The 19,798-nt window shown below is 40.5% G+C and overlaps 1 protein-coding gene across 6 annotated transcripts in view; it reads left to right on the top strand.

Annotated features, from left to right (window-relative positions):
* Positions 1-19,798, top strand: part of Itgb6 (integrin beta 6) — a 124,312-nt gene that overhangs the window by 51,885 nt on the left and 52,629 nt on the right. For all 6 annotated transcript variants that reach the window (NM_001159564.1, XM_006498808.4, XM_006498809.1 and 3 more), the window contains 4 exons: positions 1,413-1,617; positions 2,185-2,431; positions 15,915-16,080; positions 17,416-17,577. In NM_001159564.1, the coding sequence (NP_001153036.1) occupies positions 1,413-1,617; positions 2,185-2,431; positions 15,915-16,080; positions 17,416-17,577 (780 nt within the window). The remainder of the gene's footprint in view (positions 1-1,412; positions 1,618-2,184; positions 2,432-15,914; positions 16,081-17,415; positions 17,578-19,798) is intronic.

Here is a 19,798-nt window from a genome sequence, read left to right as displayed (position 1 = left end):
ATATTTATATAAGTACACCATAGTTTTTTTTAGACATACCAGAAGAGGGCATCAGATCAGATGGTTGTGAGCTACCATGTGATCACTAGGATTTGAACTCAGGACCTTTGGAATAGCAAGTCAGTGCTCTTAACCGCTGAGCCATCTCTCCAGCCCCACCACCTTCCCAACTTTATTCTTTTGGCAAAGGCTGAGCAGAGCTGATAGCCATTGTACTGTGTTAAGAAGCATTCTGAGGCCTTGGGCAGCTACTGCTTGCCTTTATTACACCACAGGAAGTTGCATTTTACCAGACCCAAGTTATAGCTGTAAATCTGTATGGGTCTGATTGGCAGGGAACAAATCGTATTTTTGAAAGTCAATTTCAGAAGAAGTGTATCTTTCCTAGTTGGTGAAAATGACAGTAATGGCTTAGAATCCTAAGGTGGCAAGAAACTGGTTTCTATGTGCACATCACACACACACACACACACACACACACACACACACACACACCACACCACACCACACCACACCACACCATACCACACCAGAGTCCAAGGGCCTCGGGTCAATTCAGCTCAGGACCAGCTTTGCCTTTCCTGTCAGTAGCACCTGTTCTGTCCATGCCTTGGCTCCATCTCCCTGCTCTGGGTACTGCAAGATTAGAATGGCCACATCTCTGCTGAGCCCTACACCTCCCCACCTTCTCTCTGGATGGATCTGAAGGACTGGGACTTTCTGAAATCTCAGACAGAATGTGTATCTTTAAAGCATCTTCTCTTTCAGCCTCCAGACCTGGGTGGTGGAGGGAGCTCTAAGACCTTGAACTAGAATCTGTTAAGACACCGAGCTTAACGTCCTTGAGAGGTCAATTCAAGTGAAGGGATGCTGTAGTCGAAGGGAACACACCATCCCGTAAAAGCAGCAGAGTGCCAGACAGGGAGATGCCAGGAGCCCTGTCCTTTGGGAACCCACAGCAAACATCTCTCTGGGTTGGTTGACAGTCCTAGGCTAGGAGTCCAGCCATTCATCTGGAACAAATAAATTCTCAGGAAAATATCAACTTTGGGAACTCAGACATTTAAAAGGTCCACTCAGATCACTGAAGAAATTTTACAACATGGGCTTTAGGAAGAAAAAAAAAACCTGTTAGATGAATTTGACTGAATGTAGTAAGAAGAAAAAAGAAAGAAGAAGAAGAAGAAGAAGAAGCTCAGGTTTATTCAAAAATATTGCTGGCTAAATTCTCCAGTTATTCAGCTATCACAGAACTCCATCTGTCAATCACCACCAGTCGTGTAGGGGATGTGATGTTCCTAGCATGTATTTATTTCACAAAGCACATACAAGTTTAATGTCTGGAATCTTACAAAGAGATGCAGATTTGTCTTTTCCTCCTTGTTATCTTCCCCTCACCCCCACCCCCGCAGAATTTCACCCACCTGTCTGGAGCTGGCGAGAGGTGCGACACCCCAGCGAATCTTTTAGCCAAAGGATGTCAACTACCCTTCATTGAAAACCCTGTCTCCCGCATAGAAGTCCTTCAAAATAAGCCTCTCAGCGTGGGCCGACAGAAGAACAGTTCTGACATTGTTCAGATTGCTCCTCAAAGCTTGGTTCTTAAATTGAGACCAGGTAGGTTATAGTTTCCTACCGCTGTGTCTGTGCCTTGCCTTCTGATAATCCCTCTGGCACCCCATCGCCCATCATTGGTTATTGGGATTCTCACTTCCCAATATGAAGGAAGTGAGGAACTACTAGCACATCTTTCCATTGCATTTCAAATGTGTCACTGAAGACAGCTTCTCTAATGGTGCCCATTCAAATTACTCAGATGTCGACCACATTACTGCATATGTCTGCAAGGACTGAAAAATAGATTTAATCTCTCCTTTATTTGGCTCACCTTTTCTGCAACCACACACCAAGAAAGGGCAGCTTATCATCCATCTAAATGGATGCTACTTCTCCCTAGGAGATATAAAATATCCCAACATACACCTCCTTCTGTCCTTCAATCCTCACTGCTGAGGGATTTGCATGGATGTGTTTGTTGATAAATGTTACCACAGTTCATGAGATTGCCTGCAGCTTAATAAGGTCACGCTGAAATAAAGTAGCCAGCTAGCTCAAGATGGGTTGGTTACAGAGGACTGCTGTGTTTGTAACTAAAAGATTTGCCTCTCTCCTGGGACACTGCAGGGCGTGAGCAGACTCTGCAAGTGCAGGTCCGCCAAACTGAAGATTACCCAGTAGATCTGTATTACCTCATGGACCTCTCCGCCTCTATGGATGACGACCTCAACACCATCAAAGAGCTTGGCTCCCGGCTGGCCAAAGAGATGTCCAAACTAACCAGCAACTTTAGACTGGGCTTTGGCTCTTTTGTGGAAAAGCCCGTTTCTCCTTTTATGAAAACAACCCCAGAGGAAATCACCAACCCTTGCAGGTAAGTGAGTGAACTCCCTGGCATCCCTGAGCATTGCCTTCTATAGATGGAATCCACACACCTGGGTTGCTGTGCCAGCAGCTTGTTAAAACCCTGGCGTTCTGCCTCGAGATTGGATCTCAGCAATTCTCTGTGGCCTAGGTAGCTTCCAGCCAAGGTGGGGTCATCAGAACTCCACGATCTAGCCTGCAGAACCTGCATCATCTGCCAGGTATGCAGGTCAGGATGGATTGTTTCCTGTTTGTGGCCAAGGAGATTTTGTCTTTCACCATTGGCTACACAGGACACACATACCAGTCCCTCAGAGATCTTTACTTCCTAGTGACCACCACTTCCTTGGGCCATTGGACACTAACCTACATTTTTTTCTCTGAGTTTTTCTATCAAAATAACAATTTTTGCACCTTCCTCTGACGCACTTTGGGAAATGTGGCTTTCACTCATTGCTGAGAGCAGCAGCCTTCATTGCAATTAAAGTCAAGAGGAAATGGGGCGGTGCCTCTATTATAATATGCCATAATCAGCCAGCAAAAACATGCATTATGCCAGTAATAGTCACGGTCGGATTGCCTTGTGACGGCTTATCTGTACCGTCAATGACATATTCAGAATCAAAGTGTTTAATCTTCTTCTACCGAAAAAGAGCTGCCATGTGCTCAGTGTCAACCTCTATGCCAAACTCGTCATATACGTGATCTCACCCCATCCTTATAATGATGGTGGGCCAAAGCTGGTCTCCTGTGCAATCCGGTACTCAGAGGACGTGACAGAAGACTCTGAGAAGTCAGCAATTTATCCAAGGCCACATTACTAAATAAAGATTTCTGAAAGGATCTAGCTTGATCCAAAACCTTATCCTTTTACTACAACCCTCCCCTTTTTCCTCTCTCTCTCTCTCTATCTCACACACACACACACACACACACACATTTCCCAAATGTGTGTTAGCATTTAATATTTTAATACATCAAAGGGGGCCATATATATAAGAAATAATGGTGTTATGTCAATTTAAAGGTTTAATATAGTTCTCATAAGCCAGGCAGTAGTGGTGGACATCTTTAGTCCTAACACTTGGGAGGCAGAGGCTGGCAGATCTCTGAGTTCGAGGCCAGCCTGGCCTACGAAGCAAGTTCTGGGATAGCCAGGGTTACACAGAGAAACCGTTTCTCAAGAAACTAACTAACTAACTAAACTAACAACAAAGTAAATAAATAATACATTGAAAAAGAAAAGAAATTTACTTTAGTTCTCGACTTTAATCTAACATAATCCAAAGCAAATCCAAAGCAGCTTTAACTGAAAGGAAAGTCTTACTGATTATAATTCTTAGGAATTGTGTTTACTTGCAAGTAACAGGGACATTGTCTTAGGAGGAGAATTCTTTCTCGCTGTTCAGGGTTAACTTAGCAGATCCACACACAGGAATGCAAGGCTTCCCTGCTATCTGCTCAGCCATTATTGAGGTTTTATCTTCATGGTCTAAGAAGGCACTAATTCTGTCTTTATTCCAAGAAGTTAGATAGAAGGGAAAGTAATCAGATGAACAAAGACATATATATGCACATAGGCAACGATGCTATTTGATGAGTTTTGGTACTTAAGTATGGCAAGGAAATCCACATACCACACTTGCCATCCCTCAGATTAATTCTTCATGACTCAGTACAGCCAATTCTGCTTTCTCTGAAGCACCCACTTCCTAGTTTCTATTTCTTAGATTGTTTTTGCCTGTTCTTGGATCTCATATAGACGTAAGTGTGTGTAGTGTGTACTCTTTGTGTCTGGCTTCTTTTATTCAACAAAACACTTTTGGATTTCTTTATCATTTTGTTGTGCAAGTCAGCAGCCTGTCTCTGTTTTAGCACACTTTATGGATCAGTTACTGTTTATTCATCCTTCCATTGATGGACAGTTGTGCTGTTTCCATGTTTTAGATATTGTGAACAATATTGGTATAACCACTTGCATATAAATCTTTACAAAGATGTATTTTTTATTTCTCTTAGATGCATAGATAGAATATATTTGCTGAATTATCTGCTAATTTTTAAAGTTTTTTTTCCAAGAAACAACCAGACTCTTTTGCAAAGTAGAGGTGGCACCTTTTATTTATCAGTCCTTTTCATTTTAGGCATTGTTATAGGTTTGCAATGCTACATGATGTTGCACCTTTTATTTCTAAGAATGGTTGGCAAGCGTTCTGCATGCTCACACCCACACCATCATTAATGGGTGCTGCACTAGTAGCATCCAACTTACTAGACTGTCACTACAAAATCAGTCCTTTTCATTTTAGGCATTGTTATAGGTTTGCAATGCTACCTTGATGTTGCTTTAATTTGTGTTCATTGATGAACAATGTTGAACATCTTTTCATGTGTTCTAATGTTTTCATATGATCTAGAAAAAAAAAGCATACAGCCAACAATGAGGTTTGATGAGTTTTGGAAATTGAGTGCTAATGTCTTATTTGGGGAAATAACTTTTCAAATATTTTAACTAGTTAAAATCTTTTATTACCTTATTTATATTGTTTTATATGGGTTATTTTATTTTATTTTATGTATGTGTTTTGTTCCACGCACTACGTATGTTCAGTGCCCTCAGAGTTCAGAAGAAGGTGTCAGAAACCCTGGAATCTGAGTTTCAGATGGTTCTGAGCTGCTGTATGGGTGCTGGTAATTGAACCTGGGTTCTCTGCAAGAGCAGTCAGTGCTCTTGCCTGCTGCTGAGCCATCTCTCTTGCCCTTCTTCACGTATTTTGGATACAAGATATTTGTGCAATATGTTTTTCAGATACTTTTACCAGTTTGTAGCTTTTATTTTATTATACTAACCATGTCTCTTTTTAAATATTTGCTGAAGATCAGTATATCAATTTTTATTTCTAGTTCATTTTTGTTGTTGTTCTGAGAAACTTTGGCCTATTTCTAAAGTGATAAAAATTTCTTCTAATTTTTTATAGAAACTTTAAGGTTAAAGATCTTCCATTCAGGCCCCTGATCACAACCAAATGATTTTTTATATTGAGAATGAGATTTTTTACATTGAGATTTTTTTCTTTTGTTTCCACAAAGAAGTGGTTATTCCAGAACTGATAGTTAAGCAAGGCTTTCCACGTTGGATTAGCTTGATGTCTTTGTGAAAACCAGTTGGCCCCATGTGTGTCTGAAGTAGACACTCACTTCTCTTTCACTCATTCTTGACTCTGGCTCATATAACAGCACATGCCTCAATCTTGCTTCAACAGCGTTATTAAAGGAGAAACCAGGAGAGTAAGTCCTCCAACTTTGTCCTTTATGTGATTATCCTAGATCCTTTGCATTTCTACAGAGATTTTAAAATCAATTTATCAATTTCTGTAAAAAACATGATGAGATTCCGAAAGAGATCATAATGAAACAATAGGTCAGTCTGGGGAAAACAGATGTGTTAAATTCTGGAATCTTTGGGTCATGTCACATAACACATATCTCTGCTTCTTTGAGTCTTGTTAAATGTCTCTGAGAACTAATTCATTGTTTTTTAGTGTTAAAAAACAAAAAAACCCAAAAACAAAAACAAAAAAACAAAAAACAAAAACAAAAACAAAAACAAAAAACAAATAAACCCAAACCACTAAACCACTTTATTTTCTTCTGTCTTTCTTTACACCATCTATTCCTTGGGATTTTTTTTAATGTCTCAGTTTTCAATAGTAATTTATCAAAAGGCAACGTATTTTGAACGTTCGTTTTTGTCCTGAAACCTTTACACCTTTTCTCTCATTAATTCTAACCTGTGTTTGGAGCCACGTCATCTGTCTTCTTCTTCAGTAGCCATCTCCTTTTTATTTTTCTTGCTTTATTCCGTAGGCTGGATTACCAGCACGACTTTTAACTGATGTGATGTACAAGGACCGATTCTGTCATGTCAATGGGTTTTCCAGGAAAGCCTCAGTCTCACACTGGGTATATTGTAAGCTAGTGAGTTTTTCAATTTCATTTATAAGGCAAGAAAGGCCCCTTCCAGCCCTGCTTTGATACATTTCTTCTTTTAATTATAAATGAATGCTGAATTTTATTTTCCTAATTTAAGAAGTTTGGCCAGAAATTTTACCCTCAATCTTATACTTAGACCATAACCACAGGTAGCTAAAAAGAAGGACATTCATGACTGAGGATCAGGATTCTGTTGTTGAATAGAAAGACACTAGGTAGCAATTTCTGTAACATGAGACATGTATATGTCTAGGGAAAGTAAAAATGATTCAAATAGATTCTTTAAAAATTACCAAACAGTAACTAGTAAGGTAGGCTGCTATTATCAATTATTAGATCCCTCTGTAAAGATAAATAAATTTGTTACAAGACCCATCTCATCTAATATAAAAGTGTCCCTTCTGTTTCTGGCCTTTTCTTTGGTAAATGGAAGAGCTCTCTAGCTGCCTGAAGTTTGTACATGATTATTTGGCATATCACGTGTCTTCTTGGAACAAGCTCCAGTATATTTTAATGGCAGGCAGTTCCATCAGGACCAAGTCCTTGGGCACCATTCTTCCTGTCTCAGGTCAGATAAGATGTAGCAATTTGACATACAATAGAAAACCAACAACTACAGAATGTTACCAAAGAAACAATTAAAATTAACAACAGCTACAATTAATTCAGCACAATTGGGGATGAATCACAACATTGTGAACTGGCAACAAAACCTAGTCCTTAAGCAAGCTTCTAGAAAAAGCAAAATGGATTGACTCTTCCTTTAGTTCTATGTATATATTTAATTGCAGCCTTTGTTTTGTCCTTTTTGTTTTGTTTTGCTTGAGACAGAGTCTCACACTATAGCCAAGACTGGCCTTGAATGTGCCTCGGACAGTGGCTGGCCTTAAAGTTACAGCAATCAACTTGCCTCAGAGCAAGTGCTGAGATAATTGGTCTGAACAAACATGCTTGGCTTTTGTTCAAGTAGTTTTTCAGTCATTTGTTGGCTTAAAAAATTTTTTTACAGAGTCTCAAGGAGCATACAAGGTGCTGAACTATCTGGGGGTGGGGCATCTGGCCCCATTCCACAAGGAACTGAAGTTCTTTAGTGGCCAGGCACATTGGATGACAGCACAGGCCCCAGAATCAGGTCTGGATGAAGTCTTGGCTCATCAAGACATTCCTAACATGGCCTTAGCTGGGTCATTTCTCCTCTCAAATCATCAGTTTCTTTTTTAGTAAATTGAGAGTCATAAATCTGAACTCATAGTAAGGACTGGGTCAGACCATGAACAGAAGCATTTGATCTGACGTTGCTAAGTTCTCAATAATACCAGGTGCCGTTAGCAACCCCTGAGCGTGGTCTGAGGAGGCGAGAGCCCTGCACACTGAGCAGCTTGTAGAGGCCTGAGGGATGGTTGTGCATTTGGTCTTCTGAAAGGATCTTGTTGACTAAAGCTGCTTCTTTGTTTCTTCCTGGAAAACTTTTTCATTCAAATTATAAATTGAAAATACTTTTTTTAAAGAGAAGAAGGGAAAAGGAAAGAAAAGGAAAGAAAAACACTGTAACACTGTATTTTTCTTTCCATTGTATCTTTAGCTTTCTAAATGTCTCTATCCAATTAGCATCCAGTGCATATAGACAACAAGATGAAAACTGATATTTTTTTTAACTAAACTGAAACTTGTAAGTATGGAATAAAATGTTATTAAGTTAAAAAAAGACAACAAAAGATAAGAGGAAAGCCTGGAAGAGTTTTTGTAACATGCAATGAATGGCCTTTGCATTTAGTCTCTTGACCCATATATAGGGATGATATTGACTCTAAAGTAACCAGGAGATTGAATGAGTTCAGAACAATAAACATTCCATAGCATCATCAAATTCCTTTCTCTCATCAATTCATTACCCCATCTCTAGTTATTTCCATCTAGTGGTATCCAAACTTTCAAATCTCAGGACTCCTTTATACCCTTAAAAATTAACACCTCTTGGGCCATCAACAGCCAAAAGTGCTTACCATACAAACCTAGCTCAATTCCTGGATCCCATGTTAGGAGAGACTAGACATACATATATACAGAAACAATGAAAAAACAATTAATATGTCACCCATGTGTGGTATTGAATGTTGTTTGCCCCCACCCTCAGTTGGCTAAGCCAAGAGAACCCTAAGCATAAGGCTAATTTGACCTATAAGAGACTCTGCTTATAATGATGTGATGATGATAGTGATAATGATATACTTCTAAGGAAGCTTCAGTTTATGTGGGTTATACCTATTAACAGTTACCTTGTCAGAATATAATAGAATAAGCATCAATTTGTTGATTTAGTATTTATAATAAGAAATACTGTGTTATTATAACATGTTTTAATAAATAATAACTAATTTCTCAAAACAAAAATAATCATCAAGTTTTTTTGTTCTCAAATAGAGTGATAGTAGTCTATATATTTACAATTTATAAAGCATCTGATTTAATGGAAGGCAACTGTATTACTATATCCACTTAGGCATTTGACGTATTGCAATGTTTTTGGTAGAAACCCACAAAGATAGTCAAGCCTCATACAGAAATGGATTCGTCAAAGGAAAATCTCACCTGATATCTATTTCCAATGACTGTGTTCACTTCTCTACTCTAACACTAGACTAGGTGACAGGTGACTCTTTCAGTGTAGAATCTGAAATAGTATTTGTCTTAGTCAGGATTTCTATTCCTGGTCAAAACATCATGACCAAGAAGCAAGTTGGGGAGGAAAGGGTTTATTCAGCTTACACTTCCCTGTTGCTGCTCATCACCAAAGGAAGTCAGGACTGGAACTCAAGCAGGTCAGGAAGCAGGAGCTGATGCAGAGGCCATGGAGGGATGTTTCTTACTGGCTTGCCTCCCCTGGCTTGCTCAGTGTGCTCTCTTATAGAACCCAAGACTACCAGCCCAGGGATGGTCCCACCCACAAGGGGCCCTCCCCACCAATTGAGAAAATGCCCCATAGCTGGATCTCATGGAGGCATTTCCCCAACTGAGTCTCCTTTCTCTGTGATAACTCCAGCCTGTGTCAAGTTGACACATAAAACCAGCCAGTACAAGGATCAATGAACACTTCTTATTGTTACATCGCAGTCCATTGTTTTGCCTGCGTGTGAGTGACCCTTACCATTCATTACTTTGCAATGTTATACATCAGTCATTTGTAACCTATGAACTCACTGAGTTACTTGGATGCTCCAGAATCCATGATATCAAAACTCATGCTTCTTAGTATCACACAACAACCTTATCACATGTGTCTTGAAGGTGTGGAAAATGTTGGGAGCACCAAAGGAGCAATTCCTCAATTCAAATATTCTGGTTACCTTGAACTTTGCTGTTGACAGCAAATGCCAGCATTTGTGTTCTTGGAAATGACAGTCTTCCTTTGTTCGTTTTTAAGAACATGTCTGCCAAATATTCAAGTTGGATTAATTTAAGTTTAGCTGTCAATCATTCCTTAAGGTGAAAATGAGGTTCCAGGAAAAAGGGCCGATTCAGCTCCACCAGGCAAACGCTTCTTCCTCTCTGTATTTCATGGGCAGCAGAGATGCTTTATGCAAACTCTCCATGTGTTGAAGAAAAACATGTATTCAGAGATGCACAGCTAATACAATTAATGATTTTTAATATTTACTCAAGAACGACCAAGTGAAACTAGCATTTCCTCTTTTATTATTTCCCCAGTGCTTCCTAAAAAAACACCTATCAGGACACAGCGTGGAGCTTGATGTAACTACCTCAACATGTCAGAGGCCCCAGCCCCACTATTGCCCTCCTATTGGCAGTGAAACATCACACATTAAAGCAAATGGCAACTATAAAATGCTAAAGGGATTTTCTGTACTAGGACCCAGCAAAGGACTTTCTGCAAAGATAAGAAAACTGTGTGCAAAAAAAATAATTTCTGCCAGAAAAAGATAACATTGGGAATATGTAAATACAGTCTTCTTTTATCAATATTTATTTTTAAAATTAACAAAATGTAAGTAGCACCTCTTGATGTTGTGCTTTATAACTGCCCTGCACATTCTTGTGTGTGTGTGTGTGTGTGTGTGTGTGTGTGTGTATGCACACACACATGCGGGTCTTGCGCAAACAGCCTTAGCTGCTCTGTGTTCACGATAGCAATGGTCATGTCATATCTAATAGGCAGCATTTCATGGTGCACATTTCACGGTGTACCCATAGTTTATTGTTTTTTCATTGTGTAATATTTTACTTCAAAAATATACAGAAACAAGCCATTAATTTTTACAACAACCTTGGTGAGTCACAGAGTAATGACACCATGTCATGTCAGAGAAACCAGAGAGAGAATCACATGCCTCTTGGATGGTAGAAACAGTCTGAAAGATTCAATGCCAGGTCACAGTGCACATACCATAGACTGCTCTTACTAATTCCAGATATTATCACTTAATATAACGCAGTGATGCAATTAAGAAAGATATAACCAGATTTTTAGAAAAAAATTTTAGCAACAAATGATGCTCAAAGCAACTATAAGACATCTCTCAGCCATTAAAATGCTCTCTTATTCCCTCCCATGTTTGTATAAAACACATATTTTCATCAATGAACATTTATGTTTATATTACTCTTATAAAAGAAGGCATGATTCTAGTGGCATCATTGATCAAAACTGTTTTCTGTCCTTGGGTGCATGCTTGTCTGTGGGAAGTGATTTCTGTGGGGACTGACACCACCTTTACATGGCTCATCATGCTGTGCTATTTAGCATTTTTAATCTTTTCCAAGTCTCACAACAACCCTGCCAGGTAGACACCATGCATGGTCAGCACTTCAGTCTCAAAGAAACCCAGTGCTCAATGATAAGAGAAGAGAATTAACCCTGAATTCTGAGCATTATACATAAACATCCTGAATCAGAGAGGACATAGAGACAGTGACCTGGAAACTCACACTTGCTCCAGTGTCCCCACACAGCTGAAACTCTAGTCAACCCTTGAATGTCTTGGGAGTACAGAGCAGAGCAGCAGCAAGGCAAGTGTGGGCCACATCTATTCAAAGCTCTTGTTATGTTTCCAATCCCATGGCTGCCAGGGATTCTAAAACCTCCCTTTGGCTGAGGAAGTGGAAGAAGGAGCAGGAGGGGGAGACCTTCTGTTCTGGGGATGGCTGTCTTAAGACCTTGGAGCAGTGCCAGTAAGTGCTAGCCTTCTCCAGTGATCTCGTTCTTATGCTTGGGAACAGAGTCTGAAGTTCTTTCTATGTACGTCTACTAACCAAAAGATGACAGTCTTCACGGACATCAACATTCTTGTCCTCATAAGATCCCCAGTTACTCAGGTCTGTGGACCTCTCAGTTCTCATGGCTCATGGTACTGATTAGCCTGTAATGTACTGAACATTGCTCCACAAGGAATTAGGATCCTGTGAGTGTTTACTTCAATTAATATACTGATAAGCACCTTCATTTTACTTGTGTCTCAGTCTAAGGACATTTGATTTAATCAGTATTGTCGATGCATTACCACTGAACTGTGGTGTCTGCAGGAAGTTTATTTCTACACAAAGTACTCAACAGCCTTGTTGCACTTAGGAACACTAGACAGCTTTAGTAGTCTAGCTTTATTAGGAACACAGTATTAGACGTGTGAACCACTTCAAACAGTGAAGTCATGGATAAAACGCAGGGAAAATGAAAATTAACCCAGATGGCACTGACTAGGCTATCAAAGGGACATTTGTCTGTCTGTGCTGGGTGTGCCTGGACTGAAGGAGAAGCAGAGCCTCACTTTGCTAGGAATTTGTGTAGGGAAACCTTGTTTCCTTTCTCTGTTCACATCTGTGAATAAGAAATGATATACATACTGGGTTTAGGCAAGTTATTCAGCTACCTAGGAGGCTGAGGCAGGAGGATGACATGTTCAACACATGCCTGGGCTATTCAGGGAGTTCAAACCCAGCCTCAGTTAGTTAGTAAGACCCTGTCTTTACCAAAGTAGCAAATACACACATACACACACACACACACACACACACACACACACACACACACACACACACACACACAAACACATGCTTGGTGATTTGGATATACTTTAGCAAGTAGGTGATTTGGTGAATTAAAAAATACAGAATCTAAAAATAATGAGGATCAAGGTCCACCTCAACTAGTGGATGTAGTAAAACAAGCCCGAGTCTGGTAGGTGTACCTGTTCTTGGTGTGCTGACAGACCAACTGTTAGAGCTGTACAGCAGAGGCCAGAGAACTGTGTAGGCTCCATGGCAGTCAACCTGCTAGCCTAAGGCAATATACCACACTGTTAGCGAGGCTCCTCATTGCTCCTCTACTTTTCTACACAAATGGTTAGCAAAGCTTAGCCTGCATCTGAAAGGCTTGATGCACAGATTGCTGAGGCTGCCCTTAGGATTTCAACAGATGGTCTGAAGTAGTGTACTGGATCTTTCACTTCTACCAGTGATGCTGGAGCCCTCATAGTTCAAAGACAACCTGGGTCTCTACCATCGGCTTCATTTGTTGTTTGTTTTTTCAAAGTAAAGCCCAAAGTTAAAAAGGGTTGAATACCTTTTCCAGAGTTCGGTGCACAGCAAATAATCGGCTTCTAAAGATGAATGTGGCTGAACCCTCTATCAGTTCTCCTCATTTTCTGTGTTTCTTTGACGCAGCGTTCATTCTACCAAGACAGTTTAGTTCTGGGTTGGTCTTCAGAGAGAGTCGATCACTGTGGGGTTGGAAACATTGTTGCCTAGAGTTAGGTCAACTTGGTAGAGCTAGAGTCATTTTAGAAGAGAAACTCGCAACTGAGAAAATGCCTCCACCAGATTGGTCTGCAGGCAAGCCCTGTGGTGCATTTTATTTTTCTTGACAACTGATATAGAAGAGCCCAGTTCACTATGTCAGGTGCCACCCCTGGGCTGGTAGTCCTGTGTACTATAAGAAAGCAGGCTGAATAAGTCTTAAGGATCAAGTAAGTCAACAGGACTTCTCTAGGGCCTCCACATCATTTTCTTCCTCAGGCTTTTGCCTTGTCTTCTCTGGGTTATAGTCTACAAGCTGCAAGATGAATGAAACTCTTTCCTTCCCAAGTAGCTTTTGGTCATTGTATTTTACCACAGCAATAGAAATACTAAGACCAGAACCAAGAGCTGTGCCCCCCCCCTTTTTTTCAGTAGAAAAAATTTTATTAGATATTTTCTTTATTTACACTTCAAATGATATCCCAAAAGTTCCCTATACCCTACCCCTGCCCTGCCCCCCTACCCACCCACTCCCACTTCTTGGCCCTGGCATTCCCCTGTACTGGGGCATATAAAGTTTGCAATACCAAGGGGACTCTCTTCTCAATACCAATTAGGCCATATTCTGCTACATATGCAGCTAGAGACACGAGCTCTGGGGGTACTGGTTAGTTCATATTGTTGTTCCACCTATAGGGTTGTAGACCCCTTCAGCTCCTTGGGTACTTTCTCTAGCTTCTCCATTGGGGGCCCTGTGATCCATCCTATAGATGACTGTGAGCATCCACTTCTGTATTTGCCAGGCACTGGCATAGCCTCATACGAGACAGCTATACCAGGGTCCCTTCAGCAAAATCTTGTTGGCATATGCAATAGTGTCTGGGTTTGGTGGCTGATTATGGGATGGATCCCCGGGTGGGGTAGTCTCTGGATAGTCCGTCCTTTCGTCTTAGCTCCAAACTTTGTCTCTGTAGCTCCTTTCATGGGTATTTTGTTCCCTATTCTAAGGAGGAATGAAGTATCCACCTGTTGGTCTTCCCTCTTCTTGATTTTCTTGTGTTTTGCAAATTGTATCTTGGGTATTCTAAGTTTCTGGGCTAATATCCACTTATCAGTGAGTGCACATCTAATGACTTCTTTTGTGATTGGGTTACCTCACTCAGGATGATATCCTCCAGATACATCCATTTGTCCAAGAATTTCATAAATTCATTGTTTTTAATAGCTGAGTAGTACTCCATTGTGTAAACGTACCACATTTTCTGTATCCATTCCTCTGTTGGGGGACATCTGGGTTCTTTCCAGCTTCTGGCTATTATAAATAGGACTGCTATGAACATAGTGGAGTATGTGTTCTTATTATGAGTTGGAACATCTTCTGGGTATATGCACAGGAGAGGTATTGCTGGATCTTCCGGTAGTATTATGTCCAATTTTCTGAGAAACCACCAGATTGGTTGTACAAGCTTGCAATCCCACCAGCAATGGAGGAGTGTTCCTCTTTCTCCACATCCTTGCCAGCATCTGCTGTCACCTGAATTTTTGATCTTAGTCATTCTGACTGGAGTGAAGTGGAATCTCAGGGTTGTTTTGATTTGCATTTCCCTGATGATTAAGGATGTTGAACATTTTTTCAGGTGCTTCTCAACCATTCGGTATTCCTCAGTTGAGAATTCTTTGTTTAGCCCTGTACCCCATTTTTAATGGGGATATTTGAATTTCTGGAGTCCAGCTTCTTGAGCTCTTTGTATATATTGAATATTAGTCCCCTATCAGATTTAGGATTGGTAAAAATCCTTTCCCAATCTGTTGGTGGCCTTTTTGTCTTACTGATAGTATCTTTTGCTTTACAGAAGCTTTGCAATTTTATGAGGTCCCATTTGTCAATTCTTGATCTTACAGCACAAGCCATTGTTGTTCTGTTTAGGAATTTTTCTCCTGTCCCCATATCTTCAAGGCTTTTCCCCACTTTCTCCTCTATTAATTTCAGTGTCTCTGGTTTTATGTGGAGGTCTTTGATCCACTTAGACTTGACCTTAGTACAAGGAGATAGGGATGGATCAATTCGCATTCTTCTACAAGATAACCGCCAGTTGTGCCAGCACCAATTGTTGAAGATGCTGACTTTTTTTCCACTGGTTGGTTTTAGCTCCCTTGTCAAAGATCAAGTGACCATAGGTGTGTGGGTTCATTTCTGGGTCTTCAATTCTATTCCATTGATCTACCTGGCTGGCTCTGTACCAGTACCATCAGTTTTTATCACAATTGTTCTGTAGTACAGCTTAATGTCAGGCATAGTGATTCCACCAGAGGTTGGGAGCAGAGGAAGAAGGAGACATGTTCCTCTCTCCACTGTTACAGAATGACTCATGCTTAATAACAAGTCAAGATATTCGAGTTCAAAGCAACACAATGCAGCTGTTATCAGGTAAATGTAACTTATCAAGTAGCTTTTGGTTGGGCTGATAGGCAATAGTAAGAACTGACTACACACCCTGGAACGAGGTCTAGAGTCTGGATTACTTGCCGCCCCAGTCTGAGCCAGTGCATGACAATACACAGCAGCTTCAAATAGATGTTAGTTAATGATCAACACAGAGAAGGTGGCAACCTTAACTGAAAGATTTGTGGCCAAGTCACAGAGTGAGGCCGTTTAGAAAAATCAGTCATTATTTCAGGAAACATTCCTAAACTATCAGACCTACTAACTGTCCTGGACCACAGTTGATTTTTTTTCTATATTCCTTTTGTAGTAGTATCCCCTATTTCTGCTTACCTACATTTGGATTCAAGCACATTTTGCCATTAACTGATGATGCCGAGAGATTCAATGAAATTGTGAGGAAACAGAAGATTTCTGCTAATATTGACACACCTGAAGGTGGATTTGATGCAATCATGCAGGCTGCTGTGTGTAAGGTATGGGGGGCGATGAGGGGTTTGGGGGTGAGGAGATGAGGAGTGGGGGGTGTCAGTGATCCATCCTATTAACATAAATTTCTGCTTTTATTAATAAATCTGCTCTGGAAAGCTTAGCCAATTGACTTTCCTTTGATTAGCATATTTCTACATTTGCTCCTTTTCTTAAAAGATAAAATGTCTATTAAATAATTTTATCATGTTGAAGTGGGGAATTGTTTCATATATCTGATATTTGAATATTCAAATAAAAATCTTCTAGTATAAGAAAATTTTGGCTCAAATATCAGATTGGTTGTTTTTCAATTAACTATTAGGAAAAATTAAAGACAGAACATTAATAAACAAATTTAAAATTAGTATACAACACATAGTTACATAATTTGTTTGGGTTTTTTTTTTTTGCCTTTTTTATTTTTTATGGTGTGGGGCCTTTCACATGGTAGGCAAACAGTATAGCAACTCTACCAATGAGCTAGCTTGGCTTTTAGAGGCAGAGTTTGATTATACAGCTCAAGATAAGAATCTATTGTTTTGAACTAATAAAATGAGGATCATAGGTTGCACGGTCTCTACAGCACTGTCAGGACTCAGCTCTTCCTTCACTGCTTGAGGAATACTTAGGAGAATGACTGTCCATCTAGACATCAGTCCTTCGTGGGACATACAGGGAGACAGGCAGGGCTAAGGCTCCAAGAAAGCAGAAGGGTCAGGGAGTCAAAGCAGGAAGGAAAGGAATAGGTAGGCCACACAGCCAAGATGACTTTTTGCTCAAAGGCTTCCTAGACTTATATTAGTTCTGGGAGATTGATGCTAAACACACAGACTGTGGCAATCTCAGTAGGCAGGACCCTGGGGCCATTTCAATCAGCAGCTCTTGTACTTCTGTTAGGTTTATAATTTTTAGGTGACATGGTTAGAAATACGTGCCTAAATGTTGGGTGACACTTTAATGAAACAGACTTACTTTATAACCAATTTGCATTGCATTTAGCTTGAATTTGCAATGTCTGTGACCTTCCTCACTACCTCTTCTTATTTTCCCCCCTCATGAAGTGAGAGCTGAGCAATTAAGATCAATAGCTAGAAGTCAAGGCAAACCACCGCTTGTACTGGAACTACTTTTTGTGATGCAAAAAGAAAATCTGAAAGTTGTCCAGGAAAAAGCAAATGCTATGGGTTTTCATGTCTCTAATAAACTATTCATTCTCTATGAATAGAAAGGCTAGAATGGGCTCTCCAGGCACTGCTCAGGATCCAAACGGGAAAAGCTTCATATTCCTCAGCTCGGCTCGGCCCATCTCCTTGTACCCAATGGCTTTCCTCTCACCCTAGGAAAAGATTGGCTGGCGCAATGACTCGCTCCACCTCCTGGTTTTTGTGAGTGATGCCGATTCTCATTTTGGAATGGACAGCAAGCTGGCAGGCATTGTCATTCCCAATGATGGACTCTGTCACTTGGACCACAGGAATGAATATTCCATGTCAACTGTCTTGGTAGGTAACCTTCAGTGTCTTCAGCTTTCTGAGCCACAAGTTGGCCCCCGTGGTGGCAACTGCTATGAAGCCATATAAAATGACTCCTGCTTAATGAAAATCGTGTGTTATTTCCTGCTTTGGGAGCTAGAAATTGCTTTCTTTCATCTCACCTGCATCACAGTTCCCCACAGAAGCCAGGTGACCTCCACTAGGTGGACCTATGTTGAGAGTCTAAAACTGCTATGTCAGATTTAGCCGAGATCCTCCTAGCTTCTCAGAGACCCCAAGGCCAACAAAAAGCAGTTCAGGGAGCTCTCTCTTCTCAACCCCAGTCCAGGTCAACATAGTACCACTGAGGGAGTTTTGAGCATTGCCACAACCACCATGCTCTCTTTGGAACAGTTAATCAAGTCCTCCTTGGTTGGTGCTTAGTAACCCATAGCTTATTTTCTGTGGTTGAAAAATGCTGGTAACATTTTTAAAAAAGAAAAACTTGACTGTTGTCAAACAAAGTAAAAATTTCAGAGGTCTTTGCCTCAAGTGGTCTCATCTGATCTTTAACGGGACTCTCTGTCCAACTGTTGTTTCTATTAATAGACCATGAGGCTGCTGTGCTTGGAAAGGTTACTCCCTGTACTCAAGAAACTAAATTGCGCTTTAAAACCCAGAGAGCCTACACTGACCTCCGCTAGATCCCAAAGCAGTCACTTCTCATTTTGCCTTTATTTATGGATGTCTTCGTGCCCATCTCTGTATGGAAATGTGCTCACTCTTCTCTGACTCATGGCACTTTCCTCACAGCCTAGATTTGTATCTTTGTTTCCTGACAGCTCAGTGGGTACCAACAAAAGCATCAGCCTGGGCTGGAGAGATGGCTCAGTGGTTAAGAGCACTGACTGCTCTTCCAGTGGTTCTGAGTTCAATTCCCAGCAAGTCCATGGTGGCTCACAACCATCTGTAATAAGATCTGACACCCTCTTCTGGTGTGTCTAAAGACAGCTACAATGTACTTATATACATACAATAAATAAATAATTCTTTAAAAAAAAGAAAAGAAAAAGCACCAGCCTTGGAAAGTCATATTATGTATATTTAACACAAGAGGTAACATGGCTCTTCAAATGATGATTTATAGAAGTATGCACAGGAAGAAGAGGGGGGAAATCTGGAGTTGCAATGTCAATTTTAAAAAAAGGCTATCTTATACAGACTTTACTAGTTCACAAATTTAGGTCATTCTTTGACCTAATTCTGGACTTCAACTTAGATTTCTCCTTTATCTTTGAGTAGTTTTAGACCCTGAACATACATGGTCTCTTATCGGCAATAGTGAGAATCATAATGATTATTGCCATGGTTTATCTTTTAGTCAACAAGTTTCCAGGAAAGGCTCCCTTTGCCATTAACCATGCCCCATACCAGAGATCTTGGAACAAAAAGATCATAGAACCAAACAACACCCGCTACCTCATATGTCGTTCTCATTTAATAAATGTTTGGCTCAGTATTCAGAGTAGATTTCTGCATAAGCACAGAAGCCGTGAGCCATTTCAACCCCTCTGAGTCCTGTAAATTCTTCCATGTGCTGAAAGCCAAGCCAGATTCCTGGGACCACCAAACACCAGCTGCTTCTGGCCTTGCGTTTTCAATAGAATTGTGAGAACTAAAGTAAGAGATCTCACCCAAACATAAAACAGCATCCTGTGTGGGCTGTGTGGTATGACCCTGGTTCCACATGAAACTGTATACAGGTGTGCACCTATGGAAGTAGGATAAGCACTGAAGGGCCTTGCACTTTAGAGTGAAGGATGCTTAAAGTTTGGACAATTGAAAAGTAAAAGGCACTGAATATGTCAGACTAAGGAAAAATTCCATTATCTGGTCATGTGGAGGCTGGAGAGATGGCTCAGGAGTTAAGAGCACTGGCTGTTCTTCCCAAGGATGTGGGTTCAATTCCTAGCAGCTTCTGACTGACTGAAACTCCAGAGGATCCAACACTCTCATACAGACATAAATAAAAATAAATAAATCATTAGAAAAATAAAAATCTAAATGCAATTAAAAACAAAAACAGCATTCATAGCCTGAGTCACAGTTGGGAAGTTCCCCCTGGGTAATATAGCAAGAGGAACACCTTTTGCCCCCCTTGAACCTTGTACCTAATGATAGTCTCAAACAAGAATACTCTAGCAGTCCTGAGAATATAATAGCATCCTGCATCCGTGAACAGAAGGCTTCT

This window comes from Mus musculus, chromosome 2, assembly GCF_000001635.26.
Source record: "Mus musculus strain C57BL/6J chromosome 2, GRCm38.p6 C57BL/6J".
In the NCBI taxonomy this organism is placed as follows: Eukaryota; Metazoa; Chordata; class Mammalia; order Rodentia; family Muridae; genus Mus; species Mus musculus.
Note: the sequence above shows the minus strand (reverse complement) of the source record. Positions and strands in the feature narration are given on the sequence as shown.